The sequence below is a fragment of the Pelobates fuscus genome, chromosome 7 (assembly GCF_036172605.1).
Source record: "Pelobates fuscus isolate aPelFus1 chromosome 7, aPelFus1.pri, whole genome shotgun sequence".
Lineage (NCBI taxonomy): Eukaryota > Metazoa > Chordata > Amphibia > Anura > Pelobatidae > Pelobates > Pelobates fuscus.
The window spans coordinates 47,000,133-47,024,111 of record NC_086323.1 but is presented as its reverse complement, the minus strand read 5'-3'; the positions used below and the strand labels follow the sequence as shown (position 1 = coordinate 47,024,111).

At 43.1% G+C, this 23,979-nt stretch overlaps 1 protein-coding gene across 1 annotated transcript in view; it reads left to right on the top strand.

Annotated features, from left to right (window-relative positions):
- GLIS1 (GLIS family zinc finger 1) overlaps positions 1 to 23,979 on the top strand; it is a 77,225-nt gene that overhangs the window by 34,175 nt on the left and 19,071 nt on the right. The window contains exon 4 of the mRNA XM_063428094.1: positions 20,856 to 21,017. Within this exon, the coding sequence (XP_063284164.1) occupies positions 20,856 to 21,017 (162 nt within the window). The remainder of the gene's footprint in view (positions 1 to 20,855; positions 21,018 to 23,979) is intronic.

Genomic DNA, 23,979 nt, shown 5'->3' with positions numbered 1-23,979 from the left:
ATAATTATTTTGTTTCCTTATCATTTTTTCCATTAAATGTACTTTATACATTCTTTATAACAGCTACCGTTGGACTATTTGGAAGCCAGCTTGAATTTCACTTGGTTCGAAGATAACTTTATTTTGAACAACAGCTGAGAAATTACCCACTGATTTGAAACAGAAAAATTCCTATGCCCTCGGTGTAGTCTAATCTTGCCCTCTTATCCCCAACTCCCCAAATACCAGACTCCGGATACCCACATTTTCCGTTGTTGTGAGAATGTACTTCTATACTTCTATGGTCACAGATAAATAAAACGTATTCTTGGAAATAGAAAATGTATTCTGTAACAGGACTGGGCTATTGTTGATAATGTTCAGCTTGACGGAGGTCTTTCATGAAAAATATTCTACAAACTCTCTCACAACTCAATATTCGCAAAGGTCCGACCATCTTCACAAAAAGCCATTGGACATATTTATCAAAGTACCTGATCTGAAAAGTTGTGCAATGTTTTAAAACTGAAGTAATAACAAATTAAATATCCTGACTGAATCCATTGGTTTACATGGCAATTTTCCCACTATTCTAATTACAACACCTACATAACTCTCCCCTATTTTAAAAAAAAAATAAATAATAAAAATATTTTGATTGTGCACAGGTAACAATACAAGCTTCTAAAAAAAAAAAAAAAAAATACACCTGTGACTTGTTGAATTTGTGCAACTATACAAAAAATTATAATAAAAACAAATGAACTTCTAGGTACACAGCTTCCCAAGGCTATCTTTCCAGATGATAACAAATTGACATAGATATATATAACGTGGAAGGTTAAGGGATTCTGCTAGTGCACCTAAAAACTAGGATACAACATAGTGCAATATTGTCTGTAAATAACAAACAATCAGATTTAATGTTGCACTCACAAATTCCAGCAGGTCAAAGCGCTTTATGGGTGCCTCCCTCGATATTGTTAGGGGCTTTATAAGAGGTTATAAAAAAAATTACAGCATATAATATAAAAAGGCCCACAGGTCCTACGCTTTTCGTTCTTTTAAGCACTTCCTCAGGGACCAAACCGCATAAAAACAATGATATTAACATACAACCTGCAATGGTAATCTAAAGCACCCTTCCCTTAGTCCTCTTTAAATAGAGCTAACCCTTTTAAGTTCATTGGTGGAATAGTGGGTGTTTTCTCCCTTCCGACTCCCGATTGAGATCTCACTTGAAGTTTGCTGGGATCTCTTCCGTGTTCCATATAAGATGACGCACTTCCGTGCGTTCCAACATTCACTAGTCCACCATGGCCGTGCATTCCACGGCAGGAGAGGGTGCACCAGTGGCGTACACACAATCCACAGGGCCCCGGTGCAAAACTGATCCGTGGGCCCCCCCCTCCCTCCCCTCTCTCCCCCGATCCATGCTCCCCTCTCTCCCCCGATCCGTGCCTACCTATCCCCCCTGACACATACATACATACAGACACACACACAAACATACACACAGACAGACAGACACACATACATCCCTCGACAGACACATACATACAGAGACACAGACACACACAGAGACACACACACATACATAGACACACACATACATAGACACAGACACATACATACGGGGCCCCATGGATTGTGTGTACGGCACTGCATACATAGACACACACACATACATAGACACACGTACATAAAGAGACACACACACATACACAGAGACACAGACACACATACAGACAGACACACATACATACAGAGACACGGACACACACACATACAGAGACACACACATACATACAGAGACACAGACACACACACACACATGCACATACAGAGACACAGACACACATACATACAGAGACACACACATACAGAGACACAGACACATACAGAGACACACACACATACATACAGAGAAACACACACACACATACACAAAATGTTTCCTACCTTGTTACTTGTACGCCGCTGCTCCCAGCTCTGGCTGCAGGAACGCAGGGGTATGTTTGCAATATTGAAGCGCCGCAGCTTGCAACTGGTTCCCTGAAGCCACATGTGTATCGGGTGGCCCACAGCGCATGGGCTACCCGATAGACTCAGCCAGTGATTCCCTGAATGCACTGAATTGTACCCCTGGGGGTATGTGTACCACGGGTTGTGAACCGCTGATCTATAGCCATTCAGTATCTAAGCATGGGCTAACCATAACTCTGTGTCTATCTATACAGAGAAATTTTTTTTTAAATACCAAAAGGTTTCTGTACGAATTTGCACTGAATAGGACCTTTGTTTTGGGCTGATGTAATGTATACTCTCATTGTATATCTTGTATTATGTTTGTCATAGCCAGAACTACATCATTTAATCAAACTATGAACTAATGGCTGGAGGTTTAATTAGTTGCTTCAGTGGGAGCTTTGCTGGTTAAATATTATGATTAGATTAATTAAGGTATTATGGACAGGTTTTTCTTGCTTCCGTTTTCTCTGAATTTTGCCTGGTGGTCTGGCTTGTCTTAATAACGCAACCTATGGAATTAACCCATCCATTGGCAGAGAAAAGTGCCTCAATGTTCTATTTGGATTTACTGAATACAGAATTGTGCTGAATTGAAATCCGAATTGGGAAATCCAGAGTAAAAGCTTTGACAGTAGCTGAGATTGAAATGTTTTCAATTTAGGATCTTTGTAGCTTTGGATTCTCACACAAAGTGTCAAAACATTAATCATAAAACAGTTTGCATAATGGAGCTATGCTATCTTCTCTCTATAGATATATATTTTTGGCCATCCATCCATCTGCACTTTGCATTCTGTATTGCAGTTAGCATGTTAAATCTCCCATGTTCAAATTAATTTAAAGGGACACTATAGTCACCAAAATAACTTTTGCTTAATGAAGCTGTTTTTGTGTATAGATCATGTCTCTGAAGTTTCAATTCTCAACTCGCTGCCATTAAGGAGTTAAGTCACTTTTGTTTCTATGCAGCCCTAGCCACACACCCCCTGGCTGTTTTTTTGGGGGGGGAATTCTTTATTTTTGTTGTGCAGGGTGTTACATGTTATCAACAGATGCCACATCAGCATGTTTAAAGATGTACTGAAGATTGATAGTGGCATGAGGGAAATGCACAGTTTTATATAAATGTAGCAATAACAAGCGTATCTAAACAATGAAGTTAGTAGTTTAAGATAAGATAAAATAAAATAGGATGGTCAACGTTTAACAGTTCTAGATTAATTATGTTAATAGTATGGTATGTGTTAATGGCGTGGTTTTCAGTGCAGCATCACTTGGCTTATAAGTGATATGCGATCGGGTTGCGCTGCTCCTGTAATAGCAGTTACAGAGTGAAGAACAATTATTAGTGATACGTTTCGCCTACAAGATAAAGTCGCTTCCCAGTAAAGGTTAGACTTGGGTAAGTCGGGTAAGGAACAGTATGGGTGCACTCAAATAATTATGGGTCACAACTGAGATTGTCCTCACCGGGTTATCTAGACATGAAAATATTGATAGTGGCATGAGGAAAATGCACAGTTTTTTTATAAATATAGTAATAACAAGCATATCTAAACGATGAAGTTAGTAATTTAAGATAAAATAAAATAAAATAGGACGGTCAACGGTTAACAGTTCTAGATTAGTTATGTTAATAGCATGGTATGTGCTAATGGCATAGTGTACAACGCAGCATCACTTGGCTTATAAGTGATATGCGAACGGGTTGCGCTGCCCCTGTAATAGCAGTTACAGAGTGAAGAACAATTATTAGTGATACGTTTCGCCTACAGGATATAGTTGCTTCCCAGCAAAGGTTAGACTTGAGTAAGTCGGGTAAGGAACAGTAAGGCTACACTCAGATAATTATGGGTCACAACTGAGATTGTCCTCGCCGGGTTATCTAGACCTAAAAATATTAAACTATGTACAGGGCTTATTGGTTGGTTCACTGTGGTGGCGCCAGGGGTATGTACTGTCAGGGCCGGACTGGCCCACCGGGATACCGGGAAATTTCCCGGTGGGCCGCGGCTCCTGGGGGCTGCTCTGGCAATATGTGCCACCGGGTGGCCGGTCCGGTGGCACACACTTTGAGGGGGCCGGCCGGCCGGCAGGCAGGCGGCCGCATTGCACGCTGCAGCCTCACCGGTCCGGCGGCACACCTAATGCTGAGGGCTGAGGGAGGAGCATGTCTCTCTACCATGCTCCCTCGCGGTTCCCACAATCCCCAGCAGCATCCGTGCTGGGGATTGTGGGAACCGCGAGGGAGCATGGTAGAGATATGCTCCTCCCTCCTCCTTCAGCCCTCAGCGTTAACAGTGCTGCCGGACCGGCGAGGCTGCAGCGTGCAATGCGGCCGGCCCCCTGACTCCTCTCAGGTGGGTGGGGGGGTGAATAGAGAGAGAGACAAGGGGGGGGGGGGGTGAAAAGAGAGACAAGGGGGGGGGGGTGAAAAGAGAGACAGGGGGGGGGGTGAAAAGAGAGACAAGGGGGGGGGTGAAAAGAGAGACAGGGGGGGGGTGAAAAGAGAGACAAGGGGGGGGGTGAAAAGAGAGACAAGGGGGGGGGTGAAAAGAGAGACAAGGGGGGGGTGAAAAGAGAGACAAGGGGGGGGGATGAAAAGAGAGACAGAGGGGGGGTTGAAAAGAGAGATAGAGGGGGGGGTGAAAAGAGAGACAGAGGGGGGGTTGAAAAGAGAGATAGAGGGGGGGGTGAAAAGAGAGACAGAGGGGGGGTGAAAAGAGAGACAGAGGGGGGGGTGAAAAGAGAGACGGGGGGGGTGAAAAGAGAGAGCGAGACAGAGGTGGGGTGAATAGAGAGAGAGACAGAGGGAGGTGGAGAGAGAGAGAGGCAGAGGGGGTGAATAGAGAGAGAGTGACAGAGGGGGGGGAATAGAGAGAGAGAGACAGGGGGGGTGAATAGAGAGAGAGACAGAGGGGGGGTGAATAGAGAGAGAGACAGAGGGGGTGAATAGAGAGAGAGACAGTGGGGGGGTGAATAGAGAGAGACAGTGGGGGGGTGAATAGAGAGAGACAGTGGGGGGGTGAATAGAGAGAGAGAGAGAGACAGGGGGGGTGAATAGAGAGAGAGACAGAGGGGGGGAGAGTGCCACAGGGAGAGGGGGGAGAGTGAGACACAAGGGGGGAGAGAGGGGCGAATAGAGAGAGACAGAGGGGGAGGGAGAGTGCCACAGGGAAAGGAGGGAGAAAGAGACAGAGGGGGGAGAGTGAGACACAAGGGGAGAAAGAGGCGTAAATAGAGAGAGACAGAGGGGGAGGGAGAGTGCCACAGGGAAACTCTAGCCCTGGAGCTACGGGCTAGAGTTCACTCTCACCACTGCGACCACCAGGGATTCCTGGTGGTCCAAGTGGTGAGAGTGAACTCTAGCCCCATACAAACACTGCCCACACACACCATACACATTCACACACTGCCCCCCCATACACACACACAGACCCCCATACACACATTCCCCTACACACACAGCCACCCATACACACATTGCCCCACGCACCCTACACACTGAACCTTTCACACACATTGCACCCCTCACACATTGCACCACTGCTCCTATACCCTACTACAGCCCCATATCCCAGCAGACCCCAGGTAAGTTGTCAAACTGTACTTAAACGGTTTGACTACTTACTCTGGGAGCGGGTCCCGGCACTCCTGGCACCATACCCACTACACAGAGCAGTAGTGGTTATTGTGCATGGATTATTTCTTTAAATAATCTATAGGTGCCCCTCCTGAGATCAGGCTCTGGATCTGCCACTGATTTATAGTATAATATATAATATATATTATATATATTATATATTTAATATATAATATATAATATATATATTATATTATATTATATATTTATAATATATAATATATATATTTATAATATATATATATTTATAATATAAATCAGTGGCGGATCCAGAGCCTGATCTCAGGAGGGGCACCTATAGATTATTTAAAGAAATAATCCATGCACAATAACCACTACTGCTCTGTGTAGTGGGTATGGTGCCAGGAGTGCCGGGACCCGCTCCCAGAGTAAGTAGTCAAACCGTTTAAGTACAGTTTGACAACTTACCTGGGGTCTGCTGGGATATGGGGCTGTAGTAGGGTATAGGAGCAGTGGTGCAATGTGTGAGGGGTGCAATGTGTGTATATATATATATATAATTATGCCTATTATATTTACACATATATTAATGTACATTTATATATGCATAATACACTAAGAAATTTCATTGATATGTACAATATGTAATAAGCAGATATTGGCCCAGTCTTGTTGCTAGGTGCATAATCCAGCACAATAACATATTTAAAGTGAAGAGTGCACCCACAGGACCTCAAAATAAACAAGATAACGTCATTTTTTACAGTTGTGCCCTACATACATTCACCATTTCAGTCCCATTACCAAGCTTTCCTTAATATGTCATGGTAGTTGGACTGAAACATTGGCTATATGCAAAGGCACGTCTGCTTAAAATAAATCTGCACTCTTTTTTTTTTAAGCCTATATGTGCTTTTTTTCACGTTGGAGTAATAATTTTAATTTTAAGTTATCTTTTCTAACTCTGTATCTGCACACTATGCTGGCGCGACGCATTATGGGGCTGGTAAATAATTTTTTTCCAGGGCTGCTTTTAATTCCCAGTCCGGCCCTGTGTACTGTGTGTATATGACGTGTCAGCAGAGATCAGGGAAATTCGGTGTTTGTGGGAAAGGGTTCTCTACCGAATGATCATGTAGTGGTTGTGTGACAGGCTGTTCCTGTAGTGTGGTTAGCTTGCGTAGGGGGAGTGTGTGCGGTACCTTCTTATGGTGAAGTGAAGAGGTCTCCGCGGGGTGCTCTGTGGGCCTATGTATGGAGGTCTGCGTCCCCGTGAGGGAGGCTGGTCGGAGTCCAATAGTCTGCGTTAGGCTGCTGGGCCGGGACGTGTAGTGTCAGGGTTGGATTAAAATTGGCTCCTGCCCTAAGGGGTCGCCTATAGTGGTACCCTGCGCCAATTTGGAGTGTGTGTCCGTCGGTGTGTAAAAGGGAGGTCTGCCAACCACTAGTCAGGGTATGATTTCGTTAAAGAGTGGCTGTCTAAGGTGAATACTGTGTTGGGAGAATGTCCCGACAAAGTGAATTCCAGTCCCAGTATTTTCAGGTGGTAGGTGCGCCGGTCGGTCTTCTGGGGCCGAATTCCTCAGCGCTGGCACTGCTCCAGTTCGGTGGGTTTGCATGACTGTCCGCTGGTGCTGGTAGAGTCGACGAGTCTAACGGGAGGTTCAGCTGCTCCAGTACTGTCGGTGCCTCCTGCATGCAGCGTACTGTGTGTGTAGTGTCGCCCTTGATGATCAGTAGGGTGTGAGCCGGACCCCAGCGGTACCTGATGCTTTGTGCTCGCAGGAGGGATGTCAGTCTTTGCAGGGACCTCCTCCAGGCCAGTGTCGTTCCTGAGAGGTCAGCGTAGAAGGTTAAATTCATATCTTCGAAAGAGTAGGATGCCTGATCCCTAATAGCTGCCAGGACTGCGGTTTTGTCTTTGTAGGTCTGGAACTGCAGGACGACATCTCTCATAGCTGGGGCTGGGGCCCTAGGGGGCTTGGGAATTCTAAAAATGCCTTCTATCTGCACCGCTTTGGCCACTCTTGGGGTTAATAGAGCCGTAAGGAGCCGCCTAGCGACATGGGGCAGTTCAGCCTCTGGTATGTTGTCGGAGATGCCCCTAATCTTAAGGTGCTTCAGGCGGCGTTTGTCTTCAAGCCCAGCGAATCGTAGATCATTCTGCCCAGTTATCAGTTTCAGCTCTTGTACCTCCTGTTGCAGCCTTTGTAATTTGGCTGGTTTGGGTGTTCACAGTGTTTTCTACTGTCCCAACCCGCCCAGACAGGCCCTGCAATGTGGTCTTGATCGAAGCGATATCCTCCGAGATTTTCCTGTGATGCTCCGCCATTAGGTCTCTGATGGCCTCCATGCTCACCGGCGTGGAGGCTGAGGTGGGTGTCGGGGGTTGTGATCGGGCTGGCGTTGGCTGAGGCCGGTCCGGGGAGAATATACTTTCACCCTCATCCGACGTCTCCTCATAGAAGTCGGAGCACCCGCCATGCGTAGACTCCACATTGGAGCGCGGGTTGCCATGTGCCTGCCGCCATAGCTCTCCGATGTCCATGCCCTTCGTGGGCTTTTCTGGTTTTAGTTTTTTGTTTTTTCGCCCCATTGGGCTCGCTTGGGTGCTGGGGTCTCCCTGTGGTGGGTTTGCCCCGTTTTAGAATGTGTAAATTGGCCTTTTCTTTTGCCGTGGCCTGGAGCTCAGCAGACATGCGGCTGTTCTCTTCACCAGTTAAGCTCCGCCCCCCCCGGCTGTTTTTGACACAGCATGCAAATCAATCAATTAGATGTAAATTACTTTTATATATCTCCTGCTCTGTAAATTGAACTTTAATTACATACAGGAGGCTCCTGTAGGGTCTTGCAAGCTGTTTACAGAGCAGGAGATAAGAAGTTCTAAATTAAACAGAATTTACAATAAAGGAAGTGTAAACATTAGATGACTCTTTACAGGAAGTGTTTTGGAAGGCTATGTAAGTCACATACAGTGGCTAGGGCTGCATAAACAAAGATAATTAACTCCTAAATGGCAAAGAATTAAGCAGCGAGACTGCAGGGACATGATCTATACACCAAAACTGATTCATTAAACATGTATTCCTGACCCTATAGTGTTAAAACCACTATCTAGCCCCCTTGGCCCCCTTTGCCTCCCTAAATATAGTAAATTCTTACTTGTATTCAAGTCTGAAGCTGCTGCCTCTGCCTGTGAACTTCCTCTGACATCATCAGAAGAGGTGGACTGATCCAATCACAATGCTTCCCCATAGGATTGGCTGAGACTGACAATGAGGCAGATCAGGGGCAGAGCCAGCACAATTCAAACACAGCCCTGGCCAATCAGCATCTCCTAATAGAGATGAATTGAATCAATGAATCTCTATGAGGAAAGGTCGGTGTCTGCATGCAGAGGGAGGAGATACTGAATGTTTGGATGCATTTTAGGCAGCCATGACCCAGGAAGGATCTCTAACAGACATCTGAGGAGTGGCCAGTGATGTTATCACTAGGCTGTAATGTAAACACTGCATTTTCTCTGAAATGACAGTGTATACAGCAAAAAGCCTGAAGGGAATGATTCTACTCACCAGAACAAATTCAATAAGCTGTAGTTGTTCTGGTGTCTATAGTGTCCCTTTAAGCTAAAGTTGTTTTGGTGACTCTAATGATGTTTACATTGTGATGTTTACATTGCAGGATTAAGGGGACAGGGACACTGCACCTAGCCACCTGATTGAGATGAAGTGGTCTGGGTGCATAAAGTGTCCCTTTATCTAACAGCATTTTATGATATGCAGTGAATCCTGTAATTGAGAGCGAGTGGTGATGCAAATAAATAACCAGAACAAAATGTGTGCATACATTTTAAAGTGAAGGAAAATTAATCAACAGCAGTAATACAATCACCAGATTAATACACCCTTTGCAAACTGTTGCCGACTATTTCAAATCAAACTAGAATAAATTGTTAGTAAATTAAAACACACAAACTAAACATATAATGAAACAATGCAGAATCCTAATGACACAGAAACTCACAGAAACAGTGGAAAACTAAAAGAAACAAGAATAAAAAAAAAAATATTCATGAGTCTACATTCTAACTCATTAATCCTTTCACAATTTGGTGTTTACTTGGTAGAGACTACATTTATTTCACAATTGCGTAACTGACAATGTTTTAAATTGTATAACTTTGTTGAAATAAATGAAAATGGAAAACATATGTTACAATATACATAAGGTATATGTACAAGAACCATCAGCAAAACAAGGAAATACTACTAAATTTAATGACCCGGTCTACCAGGTCTCCAGAGTCTAGTCCTTAACCCCATACAATTTTAATAGCATGAAGATTTACAGAAGATTTTCAGTGCTCTTGTGCAACGTGAGGCTTTGTTCGTTATCTTACCGAATAGCCAACTAGCTGGGATACCAATGGACTAACGTGAGTCTGAAGAATTCTGTGATGGCCATACCGGTTGATGTAGCTATACACAAGTTGCGTCTACTGTATATCCCAAGAAAAACATCCACTTCATTTCTAACCTATTGGGTGTTCTTAATTGATTGGCAGAACCCCTTTTAAAACCTGGTAAAATTAATTGACATTTTTTGGGGTCGATTACATTCCATGGTAAGAGATAAATATCTGCATTTTAAATACTGATGATAAGCACTTAGTGATGCCAATGGGATGATAATTTAATTATTGCAAAAACACATTTACTATTATGTCAGCCATGTATTGAACAGTCAAAATGTATTGATCAACATTCCCATAAGAATTATTAATGCATTAACATCATTGAACACTTACCAAATTCAACATGAAAATGGACTTAAGGATAAACTAATTTCCAACGAATTAACTGATACTCCAAACAAATGTTTTGCACTTAAGGAGAACAAACACTACAAACAAACACCACAAAAACTGTGAGTTGATATTTTGGTTTATTGTCAAATTTACAATCTCAGATTATCAGTCATGAAATCACATGGTTAATAATAAAGACTTGAGCTATTAGATCAGTTTTTCTTTAACTCTCTTTATGGACAAGCAGATAAATACAAGTAGTTGTAGCGTTGTTTACATATTTTTGTATATTTGCCTACTATAAAACGTACACAGTAAATTACAAACATGTCTGTAAATATGCTCAACATATGCTACCTTCTTCCTGATGTCCTCTACAATTGTGCTAACATAACTAATAAATAGCATTATAGGTTATACTTTTTATGTTCTGATACTTAGCCTTTCCGGGACGAGACTAACAGTGTGGTTGAGTCTTACTGAAAAATAAAAATATATAGAACAACGCAGAAACATAGAATGTGACGGCAGATAAGAACTGTTTCTCCCATCTAGTTTGGCCAACTTTCTAAATACTCTCATTAGTCCTTGGCCTTATCTTATAGTTAGGATAACCTTATGTCTATCCCATGCATGCATAAACACTGTGTAAACCTCTACCACTTCAGCTGGAAAGCTATTCCATGCATTTACTACCCCCTCTGTAAAGTAATACAAGTAACAAAAGCATAATAAAAATTACATCAAATGAAAAAGAAAAGAAATGCGCCGAGTGGAGGTAGACCAAGGACCCGATTCATCTTCCCCCCCCGAGTTCAGTTTTAATTTGACGTCTATTTTTTTTTTTTTTTTTTGCATTTGGTTGCCTGCGCAGAGGCACAAAGAGCTACATTTATAGGCATTATTAGATCAGTTGCATTTAACCAATGTCGGCCCAGTGCACTATACAGAAATAACTTGTTCTGGTTTGATTAACGGCTATTTACTAATACATAACAATAATGCTAGGGACAACAGAGTATGGGAGCTTATGGTGCTGTTAATTAACGGTACTAGTAATACAGATCTTCTGCGTGCTTAAAACTCAATCCAGAAAATAAAGAGAAATTTGCGGCCACATGTTAAGCTTGGATTACATTCGCCCTCTGGCCTAACTGCTTAGCATGTGTTGAGGGAATTATGGTGTTGGGTAGCATATATTTGTATCAGCTAAGGCGCTGACATGCTGGTATCCTTGATATAGTGTGGCAATCTGGTTATGGAGCCCTTTTGACTTTGGTGAAGTAGGTCTAAATTAAGGTCTTTTGGTACACCTATTTTAGTAAGACATGGAATTATACAGCAGACCAGAGATGCGTTGATCCACATACTTATCTTAAGCAAAAGCAATATCCTCATCTACCATATGCATACTGGTTAGCTAAAAGCTATGTGCCAAGTCGATTTAGTTAAAGGCTGGTACTCATAACCTGCTATAATATTATCACCATATGTTAAGGTCATTATTACATGGAGCAAGCTGATTTTTAACATTGGGTGACGTGATGGGGGTATATCCATGACCTCGGAACTCACCTGGGCACTTGCCCTCCACCTCGTCCCAACCAACACTGGCCACAAAACCCGGCCTTCCACCAACACCATGCTAACCACTAGCTGACCTTTACTTTACCGAGGCTAGGGGAGGGATCGGCCCCACTTTCCTTCACACCCGTTGGACTCCCCCAGTCCAACCCATGATAGGCAAGGACATCCACCCGCCTGCTGTGACGAAAGGCAAGTGAGAAAAACAGTGAAACATAAACGATGCAACAACCTAACTAAAGGAGGGGAACAATTCCTAGCCCAGGGGCGGACTGAGAACCCTCAGGGCCCCCGGGCAAAATAAATCAAGGGCCCCCTTACAGGCCTCACCCATGCTTCGCAGCAAGCCCCACCCTGGTCCCGCCTCCAGCCACACCCTACACAATCTTTAGACACAAGGAACAAAAGTGCAATAAATTCTAAACAAGTGCAATATAATTAACAAATGTAAAAAACAAACTGTGCAAAATAAATAACAATAATCCCCTCAAGGCCCCCAGTAGAGACTACAATTGAGGGCTAATGGGCCATGGAGGGGGGTCTTTCTAGCAGAGGCCATTTCAGTGTCCTTTAGAGAGTGTGTTAGAAAGAACCCCCTCAAGGCCCCATTAGAGACTACAATGGAGTCTAATAGGCTTGGAAGGGGGTCTTTCTAACAGAGGCCATCTCAGCGTCCATTAGAGAGCCTCTGTTAGAAAGTCGCCTCCAGGCCCCAGTAGAGACTACAATTAAGGGGTTATGGGCCATGAAGGGGGGGGGGGGGGTCTTTCTAGCAGAGGCTATCTCAGTGTCCTTTAGATAGAGTGTTCGAAAAAATATCCTCCAGGCCCCATTAGAGACGTCTAATGGGGCCTGGAGGGATGTCTTTCCAACACTCTGGTTCTTATTCACAATATAGCAACACAGCATAGCACGCTGATACCTAGGCCAAGTTGGCTCCTCTCACCTTAATTACTGTTGCTGGCTGGCAGTCTGTGGGCTTTCTGGTTACGGCTGGCAGGCTGTGGGCTTGCTGGCTGCGACTGGCAGGCTGTGGCTTGCTGGCAGGCTGTGGGCTTGCTGGCTACTGCCGGCAGGCTGTGGGCTTGCTGGCTACTGCTGGCTGGCAGGCTGTGGCTTGCTGGCTACGGCTGGCAGGCTGTGGGCTTGCTGGCTGTAAACCTGTGGCTTGCTGTAGGTCTGTGGGCTGGCTGGCTGCTGGCCTGTGGGCTGGCTAACTGGTGGCCTGTGGGCTGGCTGGTTGGCTTGCTGGCCTGTTGGCTAGCTGGCTGGCTACTGGCCTGGCTGGCCTGTGGACTGGCTGGCTGGTGGCCTTTGGGCTGGCCTGTGGACTGGGGGCTGGCTGGCTGGCCTCTAAAGATGGCTGACAAGGTGTGGCCAAGCCCAGTTTTTTGGGCTTTGTAAGGCAGTGTGCGGAATACAATGAAATCCGGATTGTGCGGGTGGCATGATGTACAGGACTCCATGGAAACCCAGGACCGGGCCCCTCCTCCTATGCTGAGGTAAGTAGTGCCGGCTGCCGTGCCCCGATAGCCGGTTGAAAATAACTCTGTAGTCAGTGCACATTCTGTTATGTGCATGGCTGCACGCACAGTGCACTGGCGCGGCAGGCAGGGCAGCCACCAGAAATGTTGGGGCCCCTGACGCAGCTCAAGGTCTGGGCCTCCGGGGCCTGCCCACATGGCCCGCCCCCAAGTCAGCCCACATAACCCATCTTGAGTCCACCCACAAGGATGAAGTGTGTGTGTGTGTGTGTACTGAATTTGGTTGTGTGTGTATAGTGGCTGTAGAATGTGTGTAGTGGATGCAAAATGCATGAGTAAAGTGGATACAGTGTTTATAGTGGATTCAGATTGAATGTTTGTGTAGTGGATAGAGAGTGTGTGTAGAGTGAATGAATTGTGTGTGTATAGTGAATGCAGAGTGTGTGTTTGTGTAGTGGATGTAGTGTGTAGTGAATTATGTGTGTGTGTTTGTGTAGTGAGTGCTGTGTGTGTGTTTGTGTAGTGGATACTGTGTGTGTTTGTGTAGTGGATACTGTGTGTGTGTGTGTGTGTTTGTAGTGGATACTGTGTGTGTATTTGTGTAGTGGATGATGTGTGTGTTTGTGTAGTGAATGCTGTGTGTTTGTCTAGTGGATGATGTGTGTGTGTGTAGTGAATGCTGCGTGTGTGTTTGTGTAGTGGATGCTGCGTGTGTGTATTTTTTAGCTGTTTAATTTTTATAATTTTAAAAAAAAATGTATTTCTCCCTCCCTGCCTCTTACCTGTAGCCAGGGATGGTGGACACTGTAGTGTGTGGTTGTGTAGTGGATGCAGTTTGTGTGTTTATGTGGTGGATGATGTATGTGGTTGTGTAGTGGATGATGTGTATTTGTGTAGTGGATGATGTGTGTGGTTGTGTAGTGGATGATGTGTATGGTTGTGTAGTGGATGATGTGTGTGGTTGTGTAATGGATGATGTGTGTGTATTTGTGTAGTGGATGATGTGTGTGGTTGTGTAGTGGATGATGTGTGTGTATTTGTGTAGTGGATGATGTGTGTGGTTGTGTAGTGGATGATGTGCATGGTTGTGTAGTGGATGATGTGTGTGGTTGTGTAGTGGATGATGTGTGTGTATTTGTGTAGTGGATGATGTGTGTGTATTTGTGTAGTGGATGATGTGTGTGGTTGTGTAGTGGATGATGTGTATGGTTGTGTAGTGGATGATGTGTGTGGTTGTGTAGTGGATGATGTGTATGGTTGTGTAGTGGATGATGTGTGTGTATTTGTGTAGTGGATGATGTGTGTGGTTGTGTAGTGGATGATGTGTATGGTTGTGTAGTGGATGATGTGTATGGTTGTGTAGTGGATGATGTGTATGGTTGTGTAGTGGATGATGTGTATGGTTGTGTAGTGGATGATGTGTGTGGTTGTGTAGTGGATGATGTGTGTGTGTTTGTGTAGTGGATGATGTGTGTGGTTGTGTAGTGGATGATGTGTGTGGTTGTGTAGTGGATGATGTGTATGGTTGTGTAGTGGATGCATTTTGTATGTTTGATGTATGTGTGTGGTGGATGTGTGACAAATTCTGCTTGGGTTGAATTTTTATATATATATTTTTAAAAAAATGTATTTCCCCCTGTAGCCAGGGAGGGGGACAGTAGATTCCCTGGTGGTCCGGTGGCTCAGCTTTATGGGCCAGCATAGAGGGACCCAGCAGACATCTTCCCCCTCCTGCAGCCAGTGCTCTTTAATGAGCCCAGCATGCATTGCGTGCCGCGGAGCGTTGTTACGGCAACCCGCGGCAACGCTTACTGCTGTGGCTCGCGAGAGTGCTGGAGGGGAAGGTAAGTATATCCTGGGCCCGCAGAGGCATATATATATATAGCGGTACTCAGGGGCGTACCTAGAGCATTTGGCACCCGGGGCGGATCCTGGGCTTGGCACCCCCTCACCCGCCCCTCTCTTCCCCCCCCCTCCCCGCCAAAAAACAAACAAAAAACCTGTAACATTGTTTTAAATGTTTTCCTTTTTTTTTTTTTATGTATTGAACAAATCTGGAAACTTTGCAAAACCGCTGCCAGCCCCCTTCTACAAAACCCTTGTGTGCCCCACCCCCTCCTACAAAACCCCTGTCCTGCCCCATCTACAAATCCTGTACTGCCCCCGTCTACAAAACCCCTGCAACCCCCATCTACAAATCCCCTTATAAAGACTCCTGTCCCAAAATCCCTGCAGCCCCACACACACATTTACAGGCAGACAGTCACACACACACACAGTTACAGGCAGACAGTCACACACACACACACACACAGTTACAGGCAGACAGTCACACACACACACAGTTACAGGCAGACAGTCACACATACAGTCAGAGACAGTCATGCACACAGTTACAGGCAGACATTCACACACACATGCTTACAGGCAGACAGTCACACACACACAGTAAAAGGCAGCAGCAGACAGTCACATGCACACAGCCACAGACAGATAGTCACACACGGTTACAGGCAACATCATACAGTCACAGGCAGACAGTCACACATACATAGTCACATGCAGACAGTCACACACACAGTTATAGGCAGGCAGTTACACACACAGTCAGTTACAGGTAGTCACACAAAGTCATAGCCAGGCAGTCACACACACAGTTATTGGCAGACAGTCACATATACAGTCACACACACACACAGTCACACACACATACACAGTTACAGTCACACACACAGTTACAGGCAACATCATCACAGGCAGAAACACACACCGTTACAGGCAGACAGACACACACACACACACACCGTTATAGGCAGACAGACACACACACACACACACACACACACAATCATACACAGTTACAGGCATGCAGTCACACACACACAGTTACAGGCAGACAGACACACACACACAGTTACAGGCAGACAGACACTGTTACAGGCAGACAGACACACACACACACACAGTTACAGGCATGCAGACACACACACACACAAACACAGTTACAGGCATGCAGACACACACACACACAAACAGTTACAGACATGCAGACACACACACACAAAAACACAGTTACAGGCATGCAGACACACACACAAACACAGTTACAGGCATGCAGACACACACACACACAAACACAGTTACAAGCATGCAGACACACACACACACAAACACAGTTACAGGCATGCAGACACACACACACACAAACACAGTTACAGGCATGCAGACACACACACACACACATACACAAAAACACAGTTACAGGCATGCAGACACACACACACACACACACAAACAAACACAGTTACAGGCATGCAGACACACACACACAAACATAGTTACAGGAAGACAGTTTTACAGACACAGTCACACACACACTATTACTTACAGACAGGAGCTGGAGGAGGAGTGGATTCACTGGAGTCCTCCTGGAGCCTGTTAGGTGGAGAGGCAGGGATGTCTTCTTGCTGCACCTCCATGTGCAGCAGTAACAGCAGCGGGTAAGGGCCATATTAAGCCCCGACCCCGCTGCCGATTTGGCCCAGCCCCCGATTCTGCTTAGCCCCGCCCCCACTTTCCTTCCGTGCGGCCAGTTCAGCTGCTCTTTGCGTGTGAGAGCTGTTCTGGCCGCACGGCACCCTAACTACCATGGGGCACTGTGCGGCCACTGCTCACACAGCCCCCACACCAGGGTCATGGCACCCCCCACCCAGTGGCACCCAGGGCGATGTCCGAAGTGCCCGACCGGTCAGTCCGCCCCTGTCCTAGCCGATTATAAAAAGGCATGGGGGAAGTACAGAACATGTCTCCTATTTATATCCCTGACCCTGCCAATCACTTACTGCTGACTAAACCCAGCCCCACCCTATCACTCTTTCCTACACACACCCCACACTCACACATGCTCCTTGATCCAGCTAGCTTTGCCTGCCTCCTCAGGGACTAACTTAGACAATAAAATGATGTCAATGCATTTTTTTCTTGTATTCGTTCAATCTTCATAAAAATATTTGGAAATTATAAAGCTTTAGGCAGTATTCAGTGTCCTTCATCTTACAATATTTCACACAGGGTCTGAAATATTCGTATTACTGCAAAATTGCAATTTTTCATACATACAGCAGGTGTGACAAAAATAGATAAATAAAAATGGTCAAATACCCTGCTTAAAAGTATTTGTAGGACCCTGAAGGCATTATGAGCAGTGCATCTTACTAAAATGTAAAAAGAATGTCGGCATTTACGCATTATACCCACATACAGTAAATAAAATTAAATCTTATCTTTCTGTCTTCGTATCAGCCAATATAGTCATTTTATCCACCAAACCAAGTAAAACTCAGCCAGGGAATCAAATGTTGCTGATAGCTGCAATGGATTGGTGGAGCGCAGTGTTTGGCATTGCATGTGTACCTCCAATACATTGCTTTTTTATTAGAAGCAATGGATTGGAGGAGCATTCTGACGTCTTCAAGGTGGAGCAGGCGATTTGAGCAGAGGAGCCTCAGTACTGCAAACAAGGTAAGTAATGTGTTCTAAACTTTAAGTTTTAGCAGCAAAGGGGGTGGACAAAAGGGAACCTATAGTCCCGAAATAACAGTTGCTATTTTAAAGACTATAGGTTCCCCTTAATGCTTACTTAGTGAATTGAAAGGTCAAGTATTATTGATTCTGTTCCAAATTGTATTGTGATTGTGTTGTCAGTATATAAGAAAAGCTTATTTAAGCGATTAATCTGTCATCCTCTGAGAACTACGTCAGGAAAATTGTGATACATTAGTTTTTCATGGACAGATTATGACATGTTCTATATACCATGTTATCGCTAGCTTGGTCCGTTGTCCACATGATAATAGTTAACTGGAATATACATTAAATTGGAAACTTGTGTGTTTCACTTACTGCACGCCTTGCTCTCAATATGCATCATATGTTATTAGTAAATTGTGATTTGGATTGAAGACCTTTCCTTTTTAGGATTATTTTTAATCTGGCAAATTTTCACATTCCCAAGTGGATTTAATTAAATGGCTCTTATTATAGAAGGCAGCTTGTATGCATGTGTTAGGCAACTCTGTGGAATGTATGGCATTTATATGCTATATCCATGCTTTGTATCATATTATCGCTGGTAAAATACAAAGGGACAAGAGCCTACTGGGTCTCGTTATGGTGTGCATGTTGCTAGGCAGCTTCATGGTGATAAGTATATTAATCACGTTTAATCGGAGATTATGCTGACATATAAACACACAGTCATGGGGTTAATACTCATGACACCTCCAGTAAAGGGCATGCACCATTCTAGTCTAGGGGCAGTATAGTATAGGGACAGTACAGCCTACAGGCAATTAATATTTGATGTCTACGGGTTGTGTAATGAGTACTCTCAGACTGGGTACCCAGAGACTAAATGTTCTAGCAGCTTAATGCACACAAGGAGCAGAGTGGCATAATAGAAACGTATCTACAGAGGTCTCACAATGTACAAGAGGGACCTTTTTTGTTTATTGGTTCCTTTTGTGGTCAGTTGGTCAGTTAGTATTCATTTATATCTCTTCTCAGCCCACGGGTTAATTGTACTGCTTGGGCTTTTTGATAATCATTGGGCATTGTGGACAGAGAGCAATACTTGTTTTCCAAGGTACCTTTGCCACAGATAATGCACATATCATGCCATACCTTGTAATCATAACATAAAATGACAGAAGGGGATATTTGATAAATCCATCAGCCATGATTTAGTCCAAACTAATTCCTAAAATCCCAGCACCGTTGAAGATACCATGGACAGGTCATAGGACACTCCATTACTGATTCAAACGAGTGAATAAGACATATGACTCTCTCTGAAGCATTCTTTAACTCTACCATAGCTCCCTCTGCTGGAAGGCCCCGCTTCCTTTGCCTTTACTCTTTCTCTTGAAAATGATGTTTTATATGTTAAATATGTGCTTGCACATAGGTAATTACAAGGTCCCTTGTTTTAAAGAAAACCTTTATTTTTATTTTCTTTAATGGCATTAAGCAAAGTATCCAATGTAAATCATATTGTTCTGTGCACATAGCACATGCAAACCCATGGCATTTTGGCAAGATTATTATTATTATTTCTATAGTTCTTTAGCGCCAAGATATTCCACAGCATTTTGCCATTAAAGAACCACACAGCTTTTTGCAATTAAAGAAAGCGGTGAGCTCACGATCTATCAGAATTTTATTCCTTAGCGCTGTACAATATATCATTAGGTGCAGTGCCCAAGGACACTTACTGATTAGTTTGTCTGTCCAGGATGCAAACTTGGCCTAATTACCTGGAGTGTACTAGAGGTAAGTGTGTTTTTTCTCTTATTTACCTCTAGTACACACTTGACTCCAGTAAAGATAGCTAATGGGCAGATTAAAGTTGCAGTGTGTTTTTTTTTTTTTTTTGCAAATTCAAAGTGAAATCAGGCCAAAAAAACTGAACTGGAAACATTCTCTAAGTTTGGATTAAAATTCACTATGTGAGTAAGTCCATAGAATCTACCACGCAGCGCAAGTCCTTTCGGGACGCATGCCAACCATGGATCAGCTATTTCACCAATTAGGTTAAAACTTCCACCCACTTTGGGAAATTGACCATTGGAAATTACAGGTTGAGGTGACCTCAATTAGCCACAGACCACAGAAACAAAGCGGTATGGAGGAAAAACACAACACACATGGTCTTTGTTGAATGATTGTCCCACTGAAATACATAATTTAGCCTTGAGAAAGTCTAGGGGGCACTATCTTTCCATGCTGGATGCAGGAATCGGCAGGGCCACTTACTTACCCAAAGGACAGTCTGCTTTTGGTATTTGTTTCACTACTGATCTTGCGATGTCGGACGCTACTGAGATAACCATGTTCCACCTTCCCTCTTTGTCTTTTCTGTATACTTCCCCATCCTTTAGTGGAAGTGCAGGCTAGTTATTATTGTTTTGTTGTCAATCTATTTTTCGATGAGATGAAATCTGGCCTTCCACATATGGAAAGAAAAAAATAAATCTATGCGCTTATCATAATTGTCCCATGATGCCACTAACAATTGTATGTGTAAATGCCACTTACAGTCTTGTGTATGCAACCTTCTAACCCTGTTCTTATATTTTAAAAACTCAATAAAAAGTTTGTGCAAAAATAAATAAATTTGAAATTCGCTTTGAATTCCCATATATTTCTATAAATAACCAGGTGAAAATGAAAAACAAAACAAACTTGTTAAAATACAGGCTATGATAAAACAGATATGTAAAACACTAAAAATGTAAAGCAGAAAGTAATACGCAATTACTAATAAAGTGAATTTTTGGGCGGAATTCTCTTGATTTTATTGCAGTTTGAAGGTTGCAACAAAGCCTTTTCCAGGCTTGAAAACTTAAAGATCCATTTAAGGAGTCACACAGGTGAAAGGCCATACCTCTGTCAGCATCCAGGTTGTCATAAAGCGTTCAGTAATTCCAGCGACCGAGCCAAACATCAACGGACTCACCAGGACACGGTAAGAGATGGACAGTGACAACATCAGACTGAGAATTATTGTAGCATTTAGAGTGCACTCACAACTTGAACTTAAAGGAAAACTTTAGTGTTAGGAATATAAACATGTATTCCTAACACTAAAGAGGTCCTTATCCCTTAACCTCCCCCAATAGCAAGTAAAAACCCTTTAAACACCTACCTGATTTCAGTGGTGCTAAGTTGGGTTCCTCCTCTGCCAACTTCATCCAATGTGGGGGACCTGTATCTTTCTTTAATTTGATTCTCATGATACCCTTTATAGGGTTTTAAAATGATTAAATACGTGTAGGAATAATATAGCTTTGCACTATAAAAACTCACCATAATATGTCAATATATCTTAAACTACAGAAATGTAAGTGTTAGTTTCATTTTAAATTACAGGTATATTTTGTCAAATAAAGTGCCAACACTACATCATTAAGTCAGCTTAAATGTCCAGAATCGTGTTCCTTTCACAATCATCCCCTTAAAACAATAATGCACATCTTGGGCTATTTCACATGTTGGATGATAATTACTGGGAAAATTAACGGGTTCTCTTCAATTAACAGTGAATTCTTAGTGAGCTATTTTTTCAACTCTGTCAATCTGGGCTAAATTTCACAATCCATTTTCAGCTTACCGTATACAATTCTCTGTATAAGTAAATAGCCATTGTTTAGTAATAAACTTACTGACATATTTTGTTTATTACAAATTTAATATTCAGTTTGATTTTTTATAATCCTGTAACATAGGGGAAATAAGATGTATGTGCTATAATAAGTCCTGATCAGAAAGAATACATATTTCACCCAAAACCAATTGGGACAAAAAACTGCCAAAACAATGAAAAACTGAATTTAAAAACAGTACCTTTATTGATTTATAGTTAAACTCGCATTTTGGATCAGCAGTAGGGGGAACAACACCACCACATTAACGCTAATGCAATCTTCTCCCAATAGTTTTTGTCTGAATTACGTTGCTTGAAAATTAGTTGTTCACATGATTTTTCTCCACTTAATCATATCCAATTAAAGGGACACTATAGGCATCAAAACAACTTTTGCTTAATGAGGCATTTTTTTGCATATAGATCCCCCCGCAGTCTCACTGCTTAATTCACTGCCATTAGGAGTTAAATCACTTTTGTTTGTGTCCATGCAGTCCTAGCCACACTTCCTCTGGTTGTGACTAACACAACCTGCATTAAATAATGGTTTCATTTTCAATCAGATGTTAACTTACTTTAGACAATTGTATCTCCTGTTCTGTAACTTGAACTTTAATCACACAGAGGAGGCTCCTGCAAGTACTAAAAGGCTATTAACACAGTAGTAAATAAGAAATTCTAAATTAAACAGACTGTTCAATAAATAAAGTTTAAACATTAGATGTCTCTTTACAGGAAGTGTTTAGGAAAGGTGTGACTGGGGCAGCATAAACAGTTAATTAATTCCTAAATGGCAGAGAATTGAGCAATTAGGCAACAGAGGCATGTGTCAACAGAGGTAGTGCCATTCAGCGGTCATGCAACAATGTGTCTGACCCCTGCAGCATGTTGATGGCCGCTGGCCGCTGCGGATCCAGACTAATTTATAACCCCACGTCCGCCCACTGCATGGAAGATGTCAACGTGCAGGTGTCGTCACGCAAGACACACACATGCACGTTCAGGGGTCAAAGGCCGGTTACGGCCAATCGGATCCACAAGAGAGGTATTTAAGCTCAACTCTCTCTTCAGCTCATTGCCCTGTCGTGGATTCCCTAGTGGTTGTCCAGGAGTGTGTTCCTGAGCGTTTATACTCTAGTTTTTTACTTTGGCTTCATTTGACTTCCCTGTATTCTGGTATCCCTGACTTCTGGCTTTCCCTTATCGTTGTGTCTCTTTCTGTGTTCCCTGATCTCGGCAAGTATCCTGGCTAATATTTGGTACGTTAAGTCCGGCCCGGTAATACGTTACCTATTAGTCCTCAGTGTGACACAATCCTATGTGCTGGATCAACTAGTAATCCTGACAGCATGATCTATACACCAAAACTGCTTAATTAAGCTAACGTTATTTTGGTGAATTTAAATACAGAAGATTTTGACCATGGTGTTTATATAGAACTAAGCTTTATTAAAAAATTATATATATATATATATATATATATATATATATATATATATATATATATATACTTATATTGCAAAATGTGTCTTATAATCATTAGTTTAGTTTGTACTGAAATCTGTCTGGGGGGCCAAATATAGCCTTCCTCAGGTTTGTCATAAATCATCCTGTTTATATATTAATATAAATGTGTCTCTTCCTCTCTCTTTTCTTTCTCTGTCTAAAATGTGCATGTACCGCAGCAAGGTAAAGTAAAATACTTTTGTATCTCATTATGTATTTTTAAAGTGAAATAAATGTGCTTCATTTAAAACCTCCAGGATTCATGTGTACAGGGTGTTGGGTCTACAGCTTCACAACACTCTCCTGCTCATTTAATGCTATGGGAGGTGTGTTAACCTCTATATTGGAGCAGTACTACAGGAGGGAGGTGACAGGCAAGAAACATGCAGGGGATCATGATTTGGCCTGGGACTGCAATCCCTATAATTATCAAAGGGGTTGGGAGAGTGTTATGATTTGGTCTTAAAAAAAGGTATCCTCTTCTAATTGCTCCCCAGGCCAAGAAATACCACCACTCACCTGGGTATCAAAGTATGCATCTGTCTAAATAAGCTAAAATAATTATCTAAAATGTAATGCTAGGTGTTTATTGTTAAAGATACACTCTCGGTCACATAATTACAGCACAGTATAGTTATATTGCAGAAAAGAGTCTATGAGTGCTCCCAAACTGGGGGACTAATTGGCACCCATAGTGTGCCCGTATACCGTTATACTGATAACGTGGGAAGGATAAGAGAGAAGAGTGTAGAATTTTTAGATATTGTAGAGTATGAAG